Source organism: Apteryx mantelli, chromosome 17, assembly GCF_036417845.1.
Source record: "Apteryx mantelli isolate bAptMan1 chromosome 17, bAptMan1.hap1, whole genome shotgun sequence".
In the NCBI taxonomy this organism is placed as follows: Eukaryota; Metazoa; Chordata; class Aves; order Apterygiformes; family Apterygidae; genus Apteryx; species Apteryx mantelli.
Window position 1 is genome coordinate 9,516,307 of NC_089994.1, and position 18,608 is coordinate 9,534,914.

The 18,608-nt window shown below is 40.3% G+C and overlaps 1 protein-coding gene across 1 annotated transcript; it reads left to right on the forward strand.

The window, feature by feature from the left end:
* Positions 1 to 546: 546 nt before the first annotated feature.
* Positions 547 to 15,694, forward strand: TOP3B (DNA topoisomerase III beta). Its single transcript, XM_067306968.1, has 18 exons — positions 547 to 602; positions 937 to 1,117; positions 1,830 to 1,961; positions 2,966 to 3,072; positions 4,245 to 4,319; positions 5,262 to 5,458; positions 5,882 to 6,038; positions 7,114 to 7,227; positions 8,139 to 8,229; positions 8,551 to 8,705; positions 8,952 to 9,057; positions 10,416 to 10,562; positions 11,104 to 11,277; positions 12,104 to 12,232; positions 12,514 to 12,663; positions 13,107 to 13,207; positions 13,443 to 13,644; positions 15,173 to 15,694. Exons 2-18 carry the CDS (start codon positions 1,048 to 1,050, stop codon positions 15,652 to 15,654), a joined length of 2,589 nt encoding a protein of 862 aa, XP_067163069.1. The 5' UTR covers positions 547 to 602; positions 937 to 1,047; the 3' UTR covers positions 15,655 to 15,694.
* The last annotated feature ends 2,914 nt before the right edge of the window (positions 15,695 to 18,608 follow it).

The following is an 18,608-nucleotide window of genomic DNA, read 5'->3' on the forward strand; positions in this document are numbered from 1 at the left end:
CACACACACACACACACCCCTCGCACCCCTCCAACCCCTTCACACACACACACACCCCTCGCACCCCTCCCAACCCCTTCACACACACACACACACACACACCTCGCACCCCTCCCAACCCCTTCACACACACACACACCCCTCGCACCCCCCCACAGCCCCTTCACACACATCCCACACGCACCCCCCCACACACCCCTCACACACGCACCTCCACGCCCCCCTCACACCTTCTCGCAGCCCCTTCACACCCTCCTCACACCCCTACAATCCCATTTACCCCTCTCACCCCCCCCCCCCCACACCACGGTTCACACCCCATTTACCCCTCAGACCCTCCCGCACCCCCCGCCCCGCCCCGCGGCCCCTCCCGCCAGTTCCCCTCGCGCCGCCAGGGGGCGCGCGCGCAGGCGGCGCCGCCGGGGCGGGGCGGGGCGGGGCGCGGTCCCCGCGGAGGGGGCGGGGCGAGGCGGGCGGGGGAGCGCCGCGCCCGCCCTTTCCCGCTTCCCCCGGGGCGGCGCCGGCCGTCTCCCCCCTCCCCCTTCGCGCCTTCCGGCTCCGTGACCCGGCAGTGCAAGCGGAGGCGATGGCCGCCCGCTGAGGTTGTGGCGCGGAGGGGACGGGAACGGCGGCCGGGACGGCGGCGGCGGGGGGCGGAGTCGCCGCCCCGCGCTTCACCTCGGCGGGGCCGGGCCGCTTCCCGGCTCGGGCGGGGCAGCGCCGCCGCCTCCCCGCGGGGGACTCGAACCCGCGGCCCCTGGGGCGGCTCCCCGCGTGGGCCTGGCCGTCGCGGCGGGCGCACCTGCGGCTGCCGGGCGGCGCGGGGCCGTTAGGAGCTGCGGGATCCGCCGCTGCGCCGTGGTTTGGTAGTGCTCGTCGGGTTTTCCCCCTAGAGCAGGTTTCGTAGCAACGCTGTTTTGTGTTTTCTCTCCTTAGACCGAGCACTGGCACTGTGAGAGCAGGTTTCCGTCCCCGAGCGGGGCACCGCGGCCTCCGGTAAACCCAGATCGCACCGTGGAGCCCGGTGGCGCGTCTCGTCGGCTGAAGATGAAGACGGTGTTAATGGTTGCCGAGAAGCCCTCTCTGGCTCAGTCCATCGCCAAGATCCTCTCGCGGGGTAGGGAAGAAAGCGCGCTGGTTTCGGTCCCTTTGGTCGGAGCCCTCTCGAGCGCGCAGCTCCGGGGCTTTAGCGAGGAGACACCTCTGGGCTGCAAGCAGCACGGTGCAGAGGTGTCCGGCGGGCGAAAGGAGGTGAGAGACACCCTGGGCAGCTACTCCGATGTCTTTGGGGCAGCTGTCACCCGCCAGCGTTGCCTTAGGACAGGTTGCAGTCGATAAAATACCTGGATGGCACTCCGCGGTTTGTTTGTTTTTTATCTGCTAACTCCTGTTCAATCCGAGGACAGAAGAGTCTGCTTTTGTTTTATGTAGCAGCAGCGTGCATTAATGCATACGTTCTCTGGAAAGTGCTGATTAAGTAGCAAGTTGCTGTTCCAAGATTTTTTTGAAATATTTTATAAATCATATGGAAAACAGAATGAGTATGATTGTACTGATGCGGAAAAGAAGATATCTTTTCATAAGGATTTCCTGGTGGGAAGAAAAACACAGAGGAGATTCTGGATAGTTTCATTTGAAAATGAAATATGCTAAGAAAGGCCCAAAGTGATAATTGGCTGGAGAAGAACTTGGCTGAAGAGTAGAAGTCTGTAATCAGAAAGATCGTAGCTGTGAGATCCAGAAAAAGGGGGGGGATTAATTTCACAAGAAATAATGTTTTTTTGAATAGTTTTTTTATCCCGCTGATATTTATGTTCATATTCTCACAGGAAACATGTCCTCTCGCAAAGGACTGAATGGTGCGTGTTCTGTGCATGAGTACGCTGGATCATTTGTAGGACAGAGTGCCCATTTCAAGATGACGTCTGTGTGTGGTCATGTGATGACTTTGGATTTTATAGGTATGTGTCTGTTCATAACACTTTTTAACTGATATGGCTTGCAAAACTGTCTGGGAAAATATTGATTGTGAAAATGACTCAGAGAGAGTGTTAGAGAGAACTAGGGAGGAAATGAGGATGAAAGGGTCACTGATGGTCAACGGTTCTGATTTTCATTTCTAGTTCTGTAGCTGACTTCTTGTATGACCTTAGGCAGGATACTCATCTTTTCTGTGCCTCGGTATTGTTACCAGAAAATAAGGGAAGATGAAGCTCAATTTGCTAGCCTGTAAAAATGTTTTGGTGTTCTTGAATGAAAGATAGTTAAGGAATGCAGAGTCTAAAGGGGGACTGTCTAAAGTATCATGGTGTATTATGGTAAAGTAGGGATGTGGTAAGGGTCATGCGCAAGGGTTCTTGTCACTAACTTGCTTTGAAGTGTTGGACTAGCCGTGTGACTATTTCCTCTAATGCTAACTACCTCACAAGTTTTATGAGGACTAACTTTTGAGTCGATTGCACAGTACATTAGAGAGATACAGTGTCATGTAATTGCTAAGCAATATTACTAACAGTTACTTCAGAGATACAGAAATGAACAGATGCACTGATACTAGAAGATGACACAGGATGCTTCATGATAGGCATTTATTTGCAGGGCTGAGACGTAACTGGCCATATGTAATGAACAGTAAAACAGACTGTAACATGTACATTTTATGTGCACAGTGAAAACAAGGAAAAAGCTCCTTTGGCCAGGTCAGTTGGTTGTACTAACAGAAGGTATTTTAACAGCTCATGTTACCATTTCTGAAAGGTGTCTAGCATTTTTTTTTTCCCCCCTTCACACGTCATGTTTCAAATTAATAGCTGCAATTCACATAAAGAGCTAAGGACTTTAAGCAAGACATGTTAGAGTAGAAAGCTTTCCATGACAAATTTTGAAAACCAGCTGTTTTACAAAGTAATGTTTTTGTTTTTGTTTTTTAATTTAGAACTTTAGCTAATATACTTCTGTTTTTCAGGAAAATATAACAGCTGGGACAAAGTGGATCCAGCAGAACTTTTTAGCAAAGCCCCTACAGAAAAGAAAGAAGCTAATCCCAAACTGACCATGGTGAAATTTTTACAGGTACTCTCTCTTGTGAGAAACATTCCATCTTGAGGCATTCATTGGCTCTATTCTTCTTCTGTTGGATACAAAGCAATGAGACTTATTTTTATCTTACCAAGAAAAATATGTGAAATTATTCTGTGGTTGTGGAAAGCAACAAAAATTATTAATAAACTTGAAAGAACAATATAGCATTTTGCTATCTATCAGCCTTGCTTTTTTAATTTTTTGCTTACAGGTTACCTAGCGCTATTTCAGAATCAGAAGTGTACTCATCTCCGAGCTCTTAGAGTAAGTCAGTTAGCTTCCCTTTACAATAAGGAATTGAGTCCATCTTCACCACAGATAAGTTTTCTTTTGGAAGGTAATGCCAGAGGAGTCCGTGTCCTTCGAAACATTTGTTACGTATCTTCCCTCTAACAAGGCAGGAAGGCCATCTGAATGAACTGTTTCTCAAATTGCAGATTGTTTACTGTTTGATTTTGTAGGTATCTCTTACTACTTCCCAAAAGTGGGCAGTGTCTGGCAATATGCCATACAATATGCTAGAGTCCTGTCTAGGCTCAGAGAAATGAGTACATTTTGAAATAGGGGTTTTCTTCCCTGCAGGAAGCAGCTTTTTGGCAAGTTAAATATTAATTGCATTGGTTCTTAAGCTGTTTCAAATCTTTGCCATGTTGAATTGTCTTTTGTATTTGTCTTCTGTTTTTTAACTCTTGATATCCTGCTTCTCAAAATTGGAACACTGGACACGTGTTACTTCTTAAAGCACATGCAAGGCCTAGCTTGTAAATGGCTTTTTTAAAATAAGTTTATGTTTTATATAGGTGACTTTCCACAAGTTCTTCTGTCAGAGGAAAGCAGTAGCGTGGTTGCTTTTACAAAATAGCATTCTGTTTGGAAAGCAAATGTTTATGATACAAAACTGATCTTGGTCTTTCTTAGAATTCCATATGCTTCTCGGATAAATTTAGATTTTGTGATATCTTTGTGAGCTAGGAAGGGTTTTTGGTTGGGTGGGTTTTTTTAGGGTTTTTTTTTTTTTTTTTTAAGGTGTGGAAACTATGGCAGGGAAAGGTGAAAGGACTGAGTAATAATTTAGTTCTTCAGTTTGAAACAAAACAGTTACAGTTAGTGAGGAGAGGTAACTTTTCTGAGTTGTTGAAGAACTGTGCTAATTTCTCTCACAGGTGGAGGGAAGAGGCTGTGATTATATTGTCCTGTGGTTGGATTGCGATAAGGAAGGAGAAAACATCTGTTTTGAAGTAAGATTTCCATTTCTAGATCTTATAATACTATAATATATGCATTTGTGACATACAGTACTATCAGTACGCTATTTTATGGATATACAATAAAATTCATACTAAATTGAATAGAGTTTTAAAGCCATGGAGCACCTTGGTGGAAAAATTCGTGTTTTTGAATGCTAAGATGTCAGTTAAAGATTATAAATCAATTTCATAGACATTGCTCATCTGAAATGAATGATAAGATCTCTTAAATGTTCAAACATTCCAGTGCTTTGAGGATCGGTCTAAATTTCACAGCTGGAGTAGCTATTTTGCTGTCCTTGTAAAACTTGATCTCTCTCATCTTTTGTGCTTTAGGCGATTAGACACTTTTGAGTGTAGAGGCTGCTTTTAAGTGCAGATTCATAAGGAGAGTTTGGACTCTGCACATAAAAAGTATATAACTAAGATTAACAATTTTGCTGTGCAAAGATTTTTTTTTTTTTTAAATATCCTACTCCCAGAAGTCTGCATGAAAAATACTTTTTATCTTTAGACAAAAGATGCACATTTTATCAAATGTTTGCATTCAAATACTACAGTATTTAAGTGTAACTGTGCCCTGACAATACTTAAAAGTAAACCCAGATAGAAACTGAAACATATTCACAAAAAGATGCTGCAGCTCCACTGGAGAATTTCGTTGCACTTAGCTAAGAATAGTGCTTCCCTTTCAGCAACTGCTGTTTAATAAATAAATCCTTCAATCATGCTAATTCTTGATACACTTCTAAGTGTGTAGGCAATATTACTTTTGCTTATCAGTTAATGTATTGGTATGACATCTTACTGAATGAAGAAAATAGTTACGCATTGGCAAATACTTTGCAGGGATTTTTTTTGCTTTAGAGAGCAATACTAATTTACACTTTTATCTTTCAATTACTTTTAAAATATGCTTCTGATCTTCATTAGGTTCTTGATGCTGTTCTTCCTGTTATGAACAAACCTCGTAGCACTGAACGGATGATTTATAGAGCTAAATTCAGTTCTATTACTGACACAGACATCTGCAATGCCATGAATCACTTGGGAGAACCCAATCGCAATGAAGCTCTTTCAGTGGATGCCCGCCAGGAGCTGGATCTTAGAATTGGCTGTGCGTTTACAAGGTGACAGCGTAGATTACAGACAGTTTGGTGAAAGATTCAGGAAGACTACTCTGGTCTACAAAATATGCCTCAGAACGCTAGCGGCTAATTCTCCTCAGCACCAAACTGAACAATTTCATGCAGAGACAAACAAAAAAAACGTTATGGCTGTAACAGAGATCGATAAACTATTATCAGCAACTATAATGTGTTCTTATTTCATCTCTTTCTTCCCCACTTCTTTGGGAATAAACAAGATTCTGTGAGGCAAAGTGATTAGCTTTGTTAGCTTTTAAGATCTGATGATTTTTAGAATGTTTTTTTCCTAATACTTGAATGACCTAATAAATTATTCATATATGTCTGTGTAAGTTTAGGAAAGTTCTTGGTTTTGGTGGGAATAAGTATATTAATGCGCTTGTTGCTGGTGTTTTTCTCTCTTAGGTTTCAGACTAAATATTTTCAGGGGAAATACGGAAATCTAGACAGCTCCCTCATCTCCTTTGGGCCATGTCAGACCCCAACACTTGGATTCTGTGTTGAAAGGCATGACAAAATCCAGTCATTTAAGCCTGAGACTTACTGGGTGCTGCAAGCTAAAGTAAGTTTTGCATACAAGGAACATATATTTTTACCTGAAAAATTACATATATTCTTATTTTCTCCATTCATAAATTTGTAGCTGCTGACAGGAATTCAAATGCCTCCAATTTACTAGTGTATTTTTATTCACATGTGTGTCACCACTCTCTCTAGAGCAGATTCTAGGACGTCAGTTTTATATTAAAGTGGTTATTGTGTGCTGCTTGTAAGAATACTTCAGTGCTAACCATCCAAGCTTAGGCTCAGCCAGAAAGACTACTTAAAATGGTTTGCTTTTGTCCCTGGGGTCCTTGAACTGATTGTATTGTTAATTTGAATCCAGGAATTAATTAGGCTGCCAACAAACATTGGCATTGCTGAATATTGAAATTTTAAAGCAAATAAAATGCTCATTGTGTTAACTGACAATTGAGTCCGCTGAATACTTTGGCAGCTTATGGCAGTTTTATAGCCTTGCTGCTCTCCAGGCTCTGAGAACAAATCAGAATGGTTTTACTGCTTGTGACTGCAAGGATTTTTTTAAACAAATAAAGAAGGGATGGTAAAAAGTTGCCATTTTTAGATTTTAAAATAAAAAGATGAAATCTAGTGTCTACTATTGTCTGTTTCCTTTGACAATTCCCTTTCATGTGCGTAGTGCTAGGAAATACTTGGTGCCTACTTTTTGTAGTTTCAAGCTTTCATGATGGTTGATTCATATTTATTTTGGTACATGCAACTTAAAACGTGACCAAGTTACTGTTCGGTTTTAATTCAAAGGATTCATTTTGCTAAATCAAAATGATAAATTTGAATTTCTGCCTATTTCAGCCTTGACTGTTCCCAGCATTACAAATAAGTATAGTATTTCAGCTATCTGCAAGAATAATTCCATTCAGTCTCTTGACCCCAGAACTCAAAGTACTCCCTCTTTCTCAAAAACCCATGTGAAAAACAGTACAGCTGCAAGTTTGGAACACTTGCGTCACAGCACAGGGATTAGGATTTGCTTGCTGGATTATGGTTGCAAATGTGCGCTCTTGCACTTTTAGTAGTAGTGTAGGTGTTAATGACTTTTTTTTTTTGTCCATTAGGTGAACCCTGAAAAAGAAAGTTCTCTCACTTTGGATTGGGATAGAGTGAGGGTGTTTGATCGTGAGATTGCTCAAATGTTCCTAAACATAACAAAGATGGAAAAAGAAGCAAAGGTGAGAATATTTACTAAATGTTAGTAGAGCCGTAGTTCATATAGAGAAAATAATATTTCATTTGCTGTGTATTGGGTTTGGGTTTTTTTTTTTTCTTTTTAAGACGAGTGTAGAATATTATCTGTATGTTGCTTTTTATTCCATTTAACTTATATATGTTATAAATAGAATAAAAGGCAAGAGGTTTTTGATTGTAGTACATATTATGCTACTTTGGTCATCCTAACAGAAGCCCCTTTTTAATATTGACTTTGGAGATGATCATCACTTGTGATAGGAAGTCTTCATTACTAAGCCTGCTGAGAAATACTGTTCAGATCTCTCCAAGCAGACCTCTTATTTCCCATGAGACATTGTATAAATCAGAATTTAATTACTTATATGGCAATATTCCTGCAGTTAAATTTTTAATCATGTGCGTGGTACAGTCTTTATAGCCAATTAACTTCTAATTCTCTTCTGTTCAATACTTGTTTGACAGTATGTTTGGATTTAAGTGCTTACAGGCATCAAGGTTCAAAGACTGCATGAAGCTTTTAAAAGTCTGGATTCTTATAGTTAAGACCATTACTTGGATTAAGCACTAAATCCTTGTAGCACTGAAACTATTTTGAGGTAAATGGGAAGTAAAGATAGCAATAAGCTACCTTGCTGCATTCCCAGTTATAGGTCTATCTAGTCCCTAGCACAAAGGCATCTTAGGAATGTGTTTTTAGAATTTGCTAAAATTGTCTTCAGTCAGATTTTCAGAAGTAAAAATATATTGCGGGTTACTGTTCTAAGAAAACAAAACAGATAATGACAAGAATAGGTAATGTTAGCTATGCAGCATGTTTATAGGCATCGTGAAAACTATACATTTATCAGGTACCAAACTTCAGAACTTTTACTGGGAAAATACTATTTTCTAGGTAGAATCTGTGAGTAAAAAAGAGAAGGTGAAGCAGAGACCACTGGCTCTGAACACGGTAGAAATGCTACGAGTGGCCAGTGCTGCTTTAGGTATGTGTAAAAGTTCAGATTTTCAAACTGTTTTAAAACGAAGTATTTTTGGCTTCTCAGATCAAATAATCAAGGACACATCACATACATTTTTGACAGCATCCGCTTCCTTTAATAGATACATAATTCTGGGGGAAGGGCAAGTTTAGAAAGCTTGTTGAAAGTGAAGTGTTGGGTGAGATCAAGGTGACAAAACCCTTGTAGAAAGGACAAATCGGAATTTATTTAAATGCTTTGATAGAGTATACTTTCGGATGCAACAAATAAAATCATCTGCACATTGCTGTGATCATGTTTTTGTTTTCTCCTACCCCATCCCAGGAATGGGTCCGCAACATGCCATGCAAATAGCAGAACGTCTTTATACTCAGGGTTATATTAGCTACCCTCGAACAGAAACTACCCATTATCCTGAAAACTTTGACTTGAAAGGATGTTTGAGACAACAAGCTAATAATCCTTATTGGGCAGAAACTGTGAGTACATGAAGCGAAACCTATATTGTTTAGCAATTCTTTCTCTAGCCTGTGTTTTAGGAAATGTCATATCTGGTATATGGTGATCTATAGATCTGTGCAAGCAATAAATAAATATCTGTGATCTGTAATTGCTTTCATTTCTGGGTTTTGTATTGTTACGGATTTGATCTGAAAAATTTCCTAACCTGCCGAGATAGACTTGTTATCTGCTTCAGCCTATTTTCTCTCTCTTCCTTCACTCAGGTAAAGGCATTGCTATCGGAAGGTATTAATCGTCCAAGGAAGGGCCATGATGCAGGGGACCATCCTCCCATCACACCAATGAGAGCTGCAACGGAAGCAGAACTAGGTATAGGAAAATTCAATAGTGTTAGAGCACCATACAAGGAAATTTAGTTTTTTGAGATATAGAAGCCAGTCTGAAAATCCCTAAGTTCTTGTAGAAAATGTGATTATTCAAGTGGCAGGAAGGGAAGAGAGAGCAGACTTTATCCTAACTCAAACTTCTGATGTCAGTGAGGTTCAGAGCTGGTCTACTCTTCAGTAGTTGATCCTAGAGACCATAGTACCTGCTAAGAACAAGGAATAGCCAACCTGGCACCAAAATGCCTACTTTCACTAGGAGAAACTTGCTGCAGAATGGTAACTTGCAAGTATTTAATTTATTGTATGTTTGCATTTGAAAGTCAAGCTTTAAATGCCTTTAAATTTAGTCTCTGTGATCTGTATTTTTATATTAAAATGTAACATTTGGCTTTCTGTATGCTGTGATCCCTCAAAAGGGGATTTTATCTTTAAAAGAAAATAGAGTGAATATATTGTATTGTTTATTAGCCATAACTAAGACTGTTTTAGAAAACTCATACCTTCTGATTTTCATGAATCAGTGAAAATCTCTGATAGAAAAAAAACAAGTGTGTTAAAATTTTGAATAACTGTATAAGATACTGAATGGTAATGTAAGATTTCTATATGTACAGCAAGATGAAATATGCAAAATAGGACTGGGAATTAGAAGCCTTGTTTCTGACTGTAGCCTTTGCTTTACTTGATTTCCTAACTGTAAATAGTGAATAAGGAAACTTTGCTTTGAAATGTACATATATTAATAAGTAGTATTTTACAGAGTGATCTCTTGCAAGGCTGCAGGGCTTCAGGTTGCCCAATACTGCAGTGGCCACTAGGAGCCCATTTAAGGATTTAAATTAGGGAAATCTTCAATGGCATGAAGCAGTAGCTTATTGCACAAAGTCAGCAGTTTATTATTGTTCATATGTCTTAAAAAAAAAAAAAATTCTGCGTCATCCTTTCATTAGAATGTACTGCAAAATTAGGAGATGGGCTGGCTTAATTGGCAGCCCTTCTCCAAGAGCAAGTGCATGCAGATGTTGTTACGTGCTTGTAGGAAGAGACTAGCACAGTTTGTGTCTCTGCTGTCGTAGTTTATGTCAGTGCTAGTCCAGGAAAACTAGTTGATATGTGTTTAAATAAATACTAAAAAGTTAATGTGGTGCAGAATTCTAACATGTCTGAGTCTACAGGCAGGAAATTTTAAAGGGGAAACTGGATGGACCTTTGGAATTTATTTTCTTTTAGGTACCAGTTTTTCCTGTGATACCAGTGGAAATCTGGTACTTCTTAGTGCAAATTTTATGTAGAGCTGCAGGACTTGAGTTTTGTGGGTAAGATGTTGTTATTTATCTTCAGGTGGAGATGGATGGCGACTATATGAGTATATAACTAGGCATTTCATTGCCACTGTCAGCGCTGATTGCAAGTACCTACAAACCACCATTTCTTTCAGTATCGGTCCTGAACGTTTTACCTGTATCGGAAAAGTGGTAACTTCACCAGGTAAAACTAACCAAGGAGTAAGTGGTTAGCTATAGATTATTATTTTTCCCTTTAATACATTTAATGTATGTAAAAGTGAAGTTTGGGGGGAATTTTGAAGACATTTTTGAGATATCAAGGTAGCAAATACCAAATCTCTGTCTTCATTTCCATACTTCTGTTACACTAGAAAATGTATCTTATTTTTCATGTAACAGACTCAAAAATAGACTTAGTGCCACACTTGCATCATGCTTTCATTCAAGTAAAGCATAAAGCAGTAAAACTTTTTTTTGTACATCGACCTGACTCAAGTCACCTACAAAATAGAGATGGTGCTGTGGAGTGGGAGAAACTTCCTGTTGGTATAGTATTTCCTCAGTAAACCCAGTCTCATTCATTATCAGTTATCTTCTACGTGGCATGGCAAGCAGCTTTGCAGCTTTGATCTGTATAATGCAGCCCAAGTTAACCCGAGTTAAAATTAGAAACCTCTTCCTTGTCCTTTTTCAAAGTTGTGAAGATAAGTGTTTTTTTTTTTTTTTTTTTTTAAACCCTACAGGGTTCACAGAAATTATGCCTTGGCACAGCATCCCATTAGAAGAGAGCCTCCCCCACTGTGAGAGAGGAGATGTTTTTCCAATTGGTGAAATAAAACTGCTGGAAAAGCAAACCAGTCCTCCTGATTACCTGACTGAAGCAGAACTTATCACTCTGATGGAAAAGCATGGCATTGGTAGGAACTAGCTTCACTTACTTTATCCAGTAGTACATCCACCAAGAGGGCAGAGTCTGAGTCACTCCTCTGAACAGAGTCGCTGTCTCTGTTGGTAATAACCTTTTGGTATTCATTTGAATAGGTACAGTAGCGATATCTGTGTCCCCTCAAACCAGAATGCCTGTAGCACCTCGTAGTGGATTGTAGATTCTCTCTTCCCACATATTGCTTTCCCTTTCTTACCCTTAAGCGTAGTTTCTGGCCAAAGAAGCATCCTTTCATAATCCATCATTGTCATTTCTCTGTCAGAAAGAGCTGATGTTGTATGAAAGAATGCACCTACATTGCTGGGAATGTCTTCTGTCTTTACAGCTTGCCTTGTCTTTGCTGACTCTAGTAGTTCTTATGTATCTTATTACACGTTTTATGACAATACTACCTCTCTTCTTTAATCTGGCTTGCTTCCTCCAAAGCATTTTCATAAACTAATGTGTTCAGCCCAAATGAATGTAGTCTCTTACTCCCCTGTATTTTTCCAGAGGAAGTGATTATTAGAATAGCTACCTTCACAATAGTAATTCCCTGGAAGAGGTGAAAGGATTAAGGTTAAATCATACGTTTCAGAATTCTCAGAACTGCAAAGGAACATGTGAATTACTAGATAAAAGAGAAATGAGCAACTGGAAACTGGATAACAGTAAAAAGGTACCTGAAATTTTAAGCTGTTTTAGAAAGCACTAAAATTTGACAAAAAAAAAAAAAAACAGAAAAGAGAAGTCAGAAATGAATAATTCAATCAAAACTTTGTTTTGTTCAAGATGGATATATTGTTTGTGTGTGGCAGGAACTGATGCAAGTATTCCAGTCCACATTAACAACATTTGCCAGCGAAACTACGTCACAGTGGAGAGTGGTCGGAGACTAAAGCCTACAAACCTTGGCATTGTTCTGGTTCATGGTTATTACAAAATAGGTCAGTTAATGCTCTTTTTTCTCCCCCCTATCCTCTTACCTATCACTTCAGTATGTCAAGGGCTGTTGTCAGTGTATAAATAGCATTTCTGTCTGAAATGACACTTCTAGGAAGGTATTTCTAATTTCAAAGACTATAGTAGTTAAAACTTGTTTGTTTGTTTATTCTGATGTCAGTTTATGGTCAGCTTCCTACCCTTATTCGTTGGGTTTTTTTGGTTGGTTGGGTGGGTTTTTTTAATTGCTGCTTCTCCATTGCTTCTGTCTTTGATTTTCTGTTAGATGCAGAATTGGTTCTTCCTACAATCCGCAGTGCTGTAGAGAAGCAACTCAACTTAATAGCTCTTGGTAAAGCAAATTATCATCAGGTCCTGGAGCACACTCTTGACATCTTCAAAAGGAAATTTCACTATTTTGTGGATTCTATTGCAGGTAAAACCTTTTACATGTGAAATTCTCTACTACTGCTGAATTGTAGCAAAGATGCTAGTAGAAAATACTTATATACTAGGTTGCTTTTAAATGTTTAGGTTCACTGAAAGTTGTGCAGGACTGGGAGTTTCTGGTCAAATTAAGTTGCTGTCCAAAAAGAAATGGAGTCAGTCATGTGTCCAAATACTCACTTCAAATGTATTTTATGACTGTGTAGTGATGAGTTTCCTAAACATTTGTACTAGTTGAAGTTCTTACCTAGTGCATTTGTGCATGCTCATTGCAACACATGGTGTATTAAAGTGCTCCTAAGCAAGGAGGAACATCGTGAATAAAGTATTTTAATTCCCATTACTATTTCACAGGCCCATCAGACGGTTTTGTGCAAGGTTTTCTCTTGGGAATTAGAGTTCTAACATCAATATGATTTTTCTCTTCTGCAGGTATGGATGAGCTGATGGAAGTGTCTTTTTCACCTTTAGCTGCCACGGGTAAACCTCTTTCCCGCTGTGGCAAATGCCATCGTTTTATGAAGTATATTCAGGTAAGTTCATCTTGTGCTTGTATTTTAAACTTCACTTGCTGGAGGTTATTGAGTAGAAACCTCTTTTCCATTATTGAATTTGGATTCAAATGTGATTGTCAAGAATGCATCTCTAAAATAAAAGGCCTGATGGAGTTTTCTTTGGGACCAAACCAGAGAGCAGTCACAGCTGGATTCCTGCAAGTTTTGAACCCTATTGTCAGTACAGTTGCGGAGATTTGTATTCTATTTCCAGGCCAAGCCAAGTCGTCTGCATTGCTCTCACTGTGATGACACCTACAGTCTCCCACAGAATGGTACCATTAAGCTCTACAAAGAGTTGCGTTGCCCCCTAGATGACTTTGAACTGGTGTTGTGGTCATCTGGATCCAGAGGAAAGAGCTACCCACTCTGTCCATACTGTTACAACCATCCTCCCTTCAGGGACATGAAAAAAGGTAGGATTTCTGCAGGCATGCAGGGATCAGCCTCATGTGAAATAAATTATGTGCAGTCTCTTCAGTGTGTTTTTACTAGATTTCAAACAACATTGCTTACTATAAAGTGCTGTTCAAATTAGATTAGATACCTAAAATTCACATCAAACTCACTGATCAAAATTTATTAGTTGAGCTATTCTGAACAGTATTATTTTGCCTTTAATCAGCACTAGGAAACATTTTCAAAGATTTTGTACCTGGATGAAAGGCCAATAGTTTTACTGGAGATAAATGAAGAATACTTTAACCCATTTTTTGCTATTATTGTGGAATAACCACAATAATAAACCAGCCAAGGCAGTAAAATCCTTTAGGATATGTGTGTAAAGTAGTGAAATAAGTAGCTTGATTTGAGAATTTATTGAGTAAGAGAATATTAATTCTGCATAGTAAATTTCTGGGCTTGAGATCTAATAGGATTTCTCTGATGAATCCCTGCCTTACAGGGATTTAGTTCCAATGTTAGTTATCTTTGTGAAATTTCCCTGTGCATTTTATTGAGTCTGAGAGACGCTACTCTTGCTTCATTTTCTGCAAGCTGGAAGAAGAAATAGACTGGCCAGATTTAAATTATTCTTGTTATTTCAGTAGCTCTGGAATCTAGTGAAAGCTGTTTTCACTAAAACAGCTAGGGTTTTGTGCATAAATCAAATATTACAAGATTAGTTATTTTTAAAGTTGTCTCCTTCTAAAATCACTAATGTGGAAGGGTAAATAAAAAAGCCCTTTACTATTAATCATATAACCATATTTTTAAGTTTTTATAAAAACACTTTTACTCAGATTGTTGAAGGGACCATTACAAGATACATAAAACAAACAAGAGACTAAATTTTTTGCATGCACAGTAGGTGACCTTCCTAATGCTCAATATACAATGCAAAACACGGATTCTGACAAGTTTAAGTTGCAAATATGGGGGTGCTTGGTACACATATGGGACTATAGTTCAAGGTCTGGTCAGAGTGGGAGAGTCCTATTTTGATGCTGAGGTAGATGGTGTGTGAAATGCCATTGAAGGGTGTAAGAAGGGGTCAAAGTTGCAGTTAGTCTGGTAACTGTGAGTCAAAACTTAATGCTTAGAAGCTCTGACTCTCAGGAGCTTTCTGGCATCTTTTTATTACCATCTTTTAATTAAAAATGTCTTATGCAAACAGCATATAGTCTAAGACTGAAATGAAACAGTTAGGAGCCATACATTTTATTGAAAACTTGTTTTCATCGTTAATATAGTCTTACTGCCTGTACTATACAGGGGCATTGTCTGGCAATTCTGAAAGCCATTATAGAAACATTCTGGAGCCAGAGATTATTCTGGATCTGTGAAAAGGCAGATTGCCTTTTGTGGAGTGGTTCTGTTTTGTAGTGATTTAGAAAACATATAACATGTTAAGCTGTCTTTCAGTTCTGTGTCTCACTTCCTGCCAAATGGGTAGCGGCGATATAGAGGGTTTCTCATGGTCCAGTTTTGCTCTTTTTCCCCCAGGAATGGGCTGTAATGAATGCACCCACCCCACATGCCAACATTCCCTGAGCATGCTTGGAATTGGGCAGTGCGTTGAATGTGAGAATGGGGTTCTGGTGCTAGACTCAACGTCAGGGCCCAAGTGGAAGATGGCCTGCAACAAATGCAACGTGATTGTACACTTCTTTGAGAACGCCCACAAAGTCCGAGTGTCGCCGGAGACCTGCGACTCCTGTGATGCAGCCCTTGTGGACGTAGATTTTAACAAAGCCAAATCTCCCCTACCTGGCGATGAGACCCAGCATTCGGGCTGCATATTCTGTGATCCTGTGTTTCAAGATCTGGTGGAGCTGAAGCATGCAGCCATGAGGCACCCCATGCACCGTGGGGGACAGGGAAAAAGGCAAGGCCGGGGAAGAGGGAAAGGCCGGAGGCCTGGAGGAAGACCCAATCCAAAGAAACCCAAGGACAAAATGGCAGCTCTAGCTGCTTACTTTGTATAATGGCCACACAATACAGAAAAATAAACTTCTTACAAAGTTTGTTTCCCTTTAGTTCATTTTAAGTATTTCTGATCTTCACTTTCCTATTCTTAGAAAAACTAAACACCTTGGATTGTTGTATACTTTGATTTAATCACAAAACAAATCCTTCTGGATGATCAGTTAGTGACTGAGTAAGCTGTTGGGCTTTCAACTGGAATTCATTTGCCCAAGCAGAGTTCACAAACAGGAGGGATGCTTGAGAAGTCTGCCTGAGTGTTACCTGTGGCTGATAGAAAGGAAATGAAATTACCCTCTTCTGTAATTTCCAGGACCTTTTCAGAGATACAAGTGCCAGGAATATAAGAGCTGTTTAAGATCAGTGTTCTGCTGCTTTAAGCTTAGCCATGGAATGAGGCTCATTTCATCTGACTCTGGATCTGCAAAAATGAGAAATGATTAGCAGCTGTCAGATTTTTAAACTATGTCAGCAATAGCAAGAACACCACTTCAAATCTGTCACTGTGCTGCATAAGAGAATAATGCCAATAGACATAAAAAGGAAAACTATAAATTGAAGGGGAATATCTGTCTTGAGCAATGATTCCCAAATTACGGTCTGTGCAGCCAAATTAGTATCTTCTGGCCAATGGACACCAGTTAACTGAGACCTCCTCCTACTGCTGGAGGACATATGTGAGTACCCACGCTGCTCTCTTCTTCTGCGTTCACATAGCTGATCATATCTGATCAGCAGATCAAATATGATTTATACCATCTGTACCTCAAATTGTCATTTCAGTGTTAGTTGGCCTTGTCATCAAAAGGAGGATGCCATCACACTTCTATATGGAGCTGTATCTCCCCCGAGTGCCATACTGCAGGATCTATTTTATGAATATATAGCGTGCTCTCCTTCCCTTCCATGTGCACATAGCTGATCATAACTGATCATCTGATAAAACACAGCTTTTATCATCTATGCCCTAAAACCATTTCAGCGCTAGTTGTGGTCAGAAGGGAGGGTGCCATCACAATTTTAAATGGTGCAGACTCCTGCATTTGAACACAATATGCACAGAGCAGCTTGACATGTGATTCGCTGGCAACAGAAAGGAAAGACAAGTCCTTGCAAAAGGTAAAGTACAACCCTGTTGTTTTAATTGGAACAGAGTGTGCATTTACTGAACATGAGAAGAGAAAAACACCACAGCCCCAAGCCTGCTTCTCTGATCAGATGTTTATATAGTTACAGTTCAAACATGAACTATGTTTTAATAGTATTAGTTAAAAGACTGAGATGTAGGTAGAAGTTTGTCTTTCTGTAGTTCATGTTTGGTTTTTTTTCCCTAAATATTAAACCTTTTTTTCTAGTAAAAGCAAACTTTGTTTCTCCCTTAGCCTGGAGTGGGTAGCTTTTTTGTGTCTTAAAGTTCATCTTGTCATAATGTTTCTCAGAACCATAGAGCTAAGCCTAAATTGTATTAGTTTTCAGGTGGCTTGTACTGGTTCTGCTGTTCATGACTTCTCTTCCCTCCTTAGCCTGCCTGGATGGGCTAGGGTAGCGCTCTGGAAATAGCTGTGTGCTCAGCTAGCTTCTGCTCCTGCGTATCACGCTGGCTATTGGCTGGGATTTTCCTGTGATCTTTAGTGTGATAACCTCAGAAACGTGGGAATCCTGCTCATCAGTCATTCCTAGTGGCATCTGAATTGCGTGGGGAAATGTTCCTCTAAATGTGGTCTTTATTTTGAAAGCTTTTAGACACACTTTTGCCTGTAAAATCTCTTTATTTCCACTGGGGCAAATTCAGCAAAGTCCTGGGAACTTTCAGATGCTGAGAACTGGCCACCTAAGTGTCCTGGCAGGTTTCAGTGTCTCCCTTGTACTTCCACAAATAGTGAAGTTGTTCTTTGTAAGATACATCAGTAATTTTGAAATGATCATTGAAAACCATCAGTGCTTGTGCCTGAGGAACGAAGGCATTGGTTTTGCGCTGCCCCAGCAGCGCTCTGCGGCGGGCGGCACGGGGGGCTGCAGCCCGGGGGCAGGCAGCAGGGCACGAGGACGTGCCGCCGTGGGCTCTGGGCACCGCGGCCAAGCACGTGGGCTGGCGGTGGCAGCTCTCTGGAGCGGAGGTGGAAAGAGCACTGAGGTGACAGTGCTTACAGTTTTTATTTAAAACTTTGAACATGCAAAAGGCACATTCCTGGGCTTGTTTTAAAAGGTACAAGCAAGCAAGAAACTTCTTAAGCTGATGAAGTCCCTGGAGAAGGGTTTCTAACAGTAGGATAAGCACTGCACATCTCATGTCTGTGGTTCTTACTGGAAAACGTTATAAAGGAATTATGGCTTATGAACTAGAGCTCTTCCACCTTCGGTTTACTTTCCATCGTAGAAGCTGGGATTTATTTCAAACTGAATATCCAAGTTAATTTCTCGACAAAGCTCTTTGATTCTTTAATAAGCTCCAAATGAAAGTGATGAAAGGCCCTTCTCTTATGTATTAAAAATAGGATAGCTAGTAGACAAAATACTAAACTAGAGTTCTGTGTTTGGGAAAGGCTTTTGCCATTTTAGGGGTGGATGAGGTAAATCGATGGCACCGTGCCTTGGTACCAGACTTCAGTGAAGATGTTTTGACTGTTTTACAGTTCTGTGTGAGGGAAAAAGATAGAGATTTTAATCAGTATGCTGTAAATATCCAAAAGGGCCCCAAAGATCTAGGGGAGAGATGAGTTAGGTATTTTAGATGCCCGTGTCCTACTGACTTTAGTGGAGGTTAGACACATTTTTACTTTTAGGGGTGCAGGATTGAGAATTTGTCTTTCATTCTTTTCTTGGAAGATTTCGGACTGGCACAGATAATTCTGCTTAGTTTACTGACGCTCTCCCTTTACTGAGAGGCCCTTCAAAATCAATGTATCTTTAACAGTCCGTTGAATTGATGCCACTTGTCTATTTACTTGTGGTGTGA

Excerpts from the sequence above, each read along its gene's own strand:
- TOP3B (XM_067306968.1), top strand. The coding sequence starts at position 1,048 with ATGAAGACGGTGTTAATGGTTGCCGAGAAGCCCTCTCTGGCTCAGTCC. Across the intron at positions 11,278-12,103 it reads GATGGAAAAGCATGGCATTG|GAACTGATGCAAGTATTCCA; the intron begins GTAGGAACTAGC and ends TGTGTGTGGCAG. Across the intron at positions 12,233-12,513 it reads TCATGGTTATTACAAAATAG|ATGCAGAATTGGTTCTTCCT; the intron begins GTCAGTTAATGC and ends ATTTTCTGTTAG.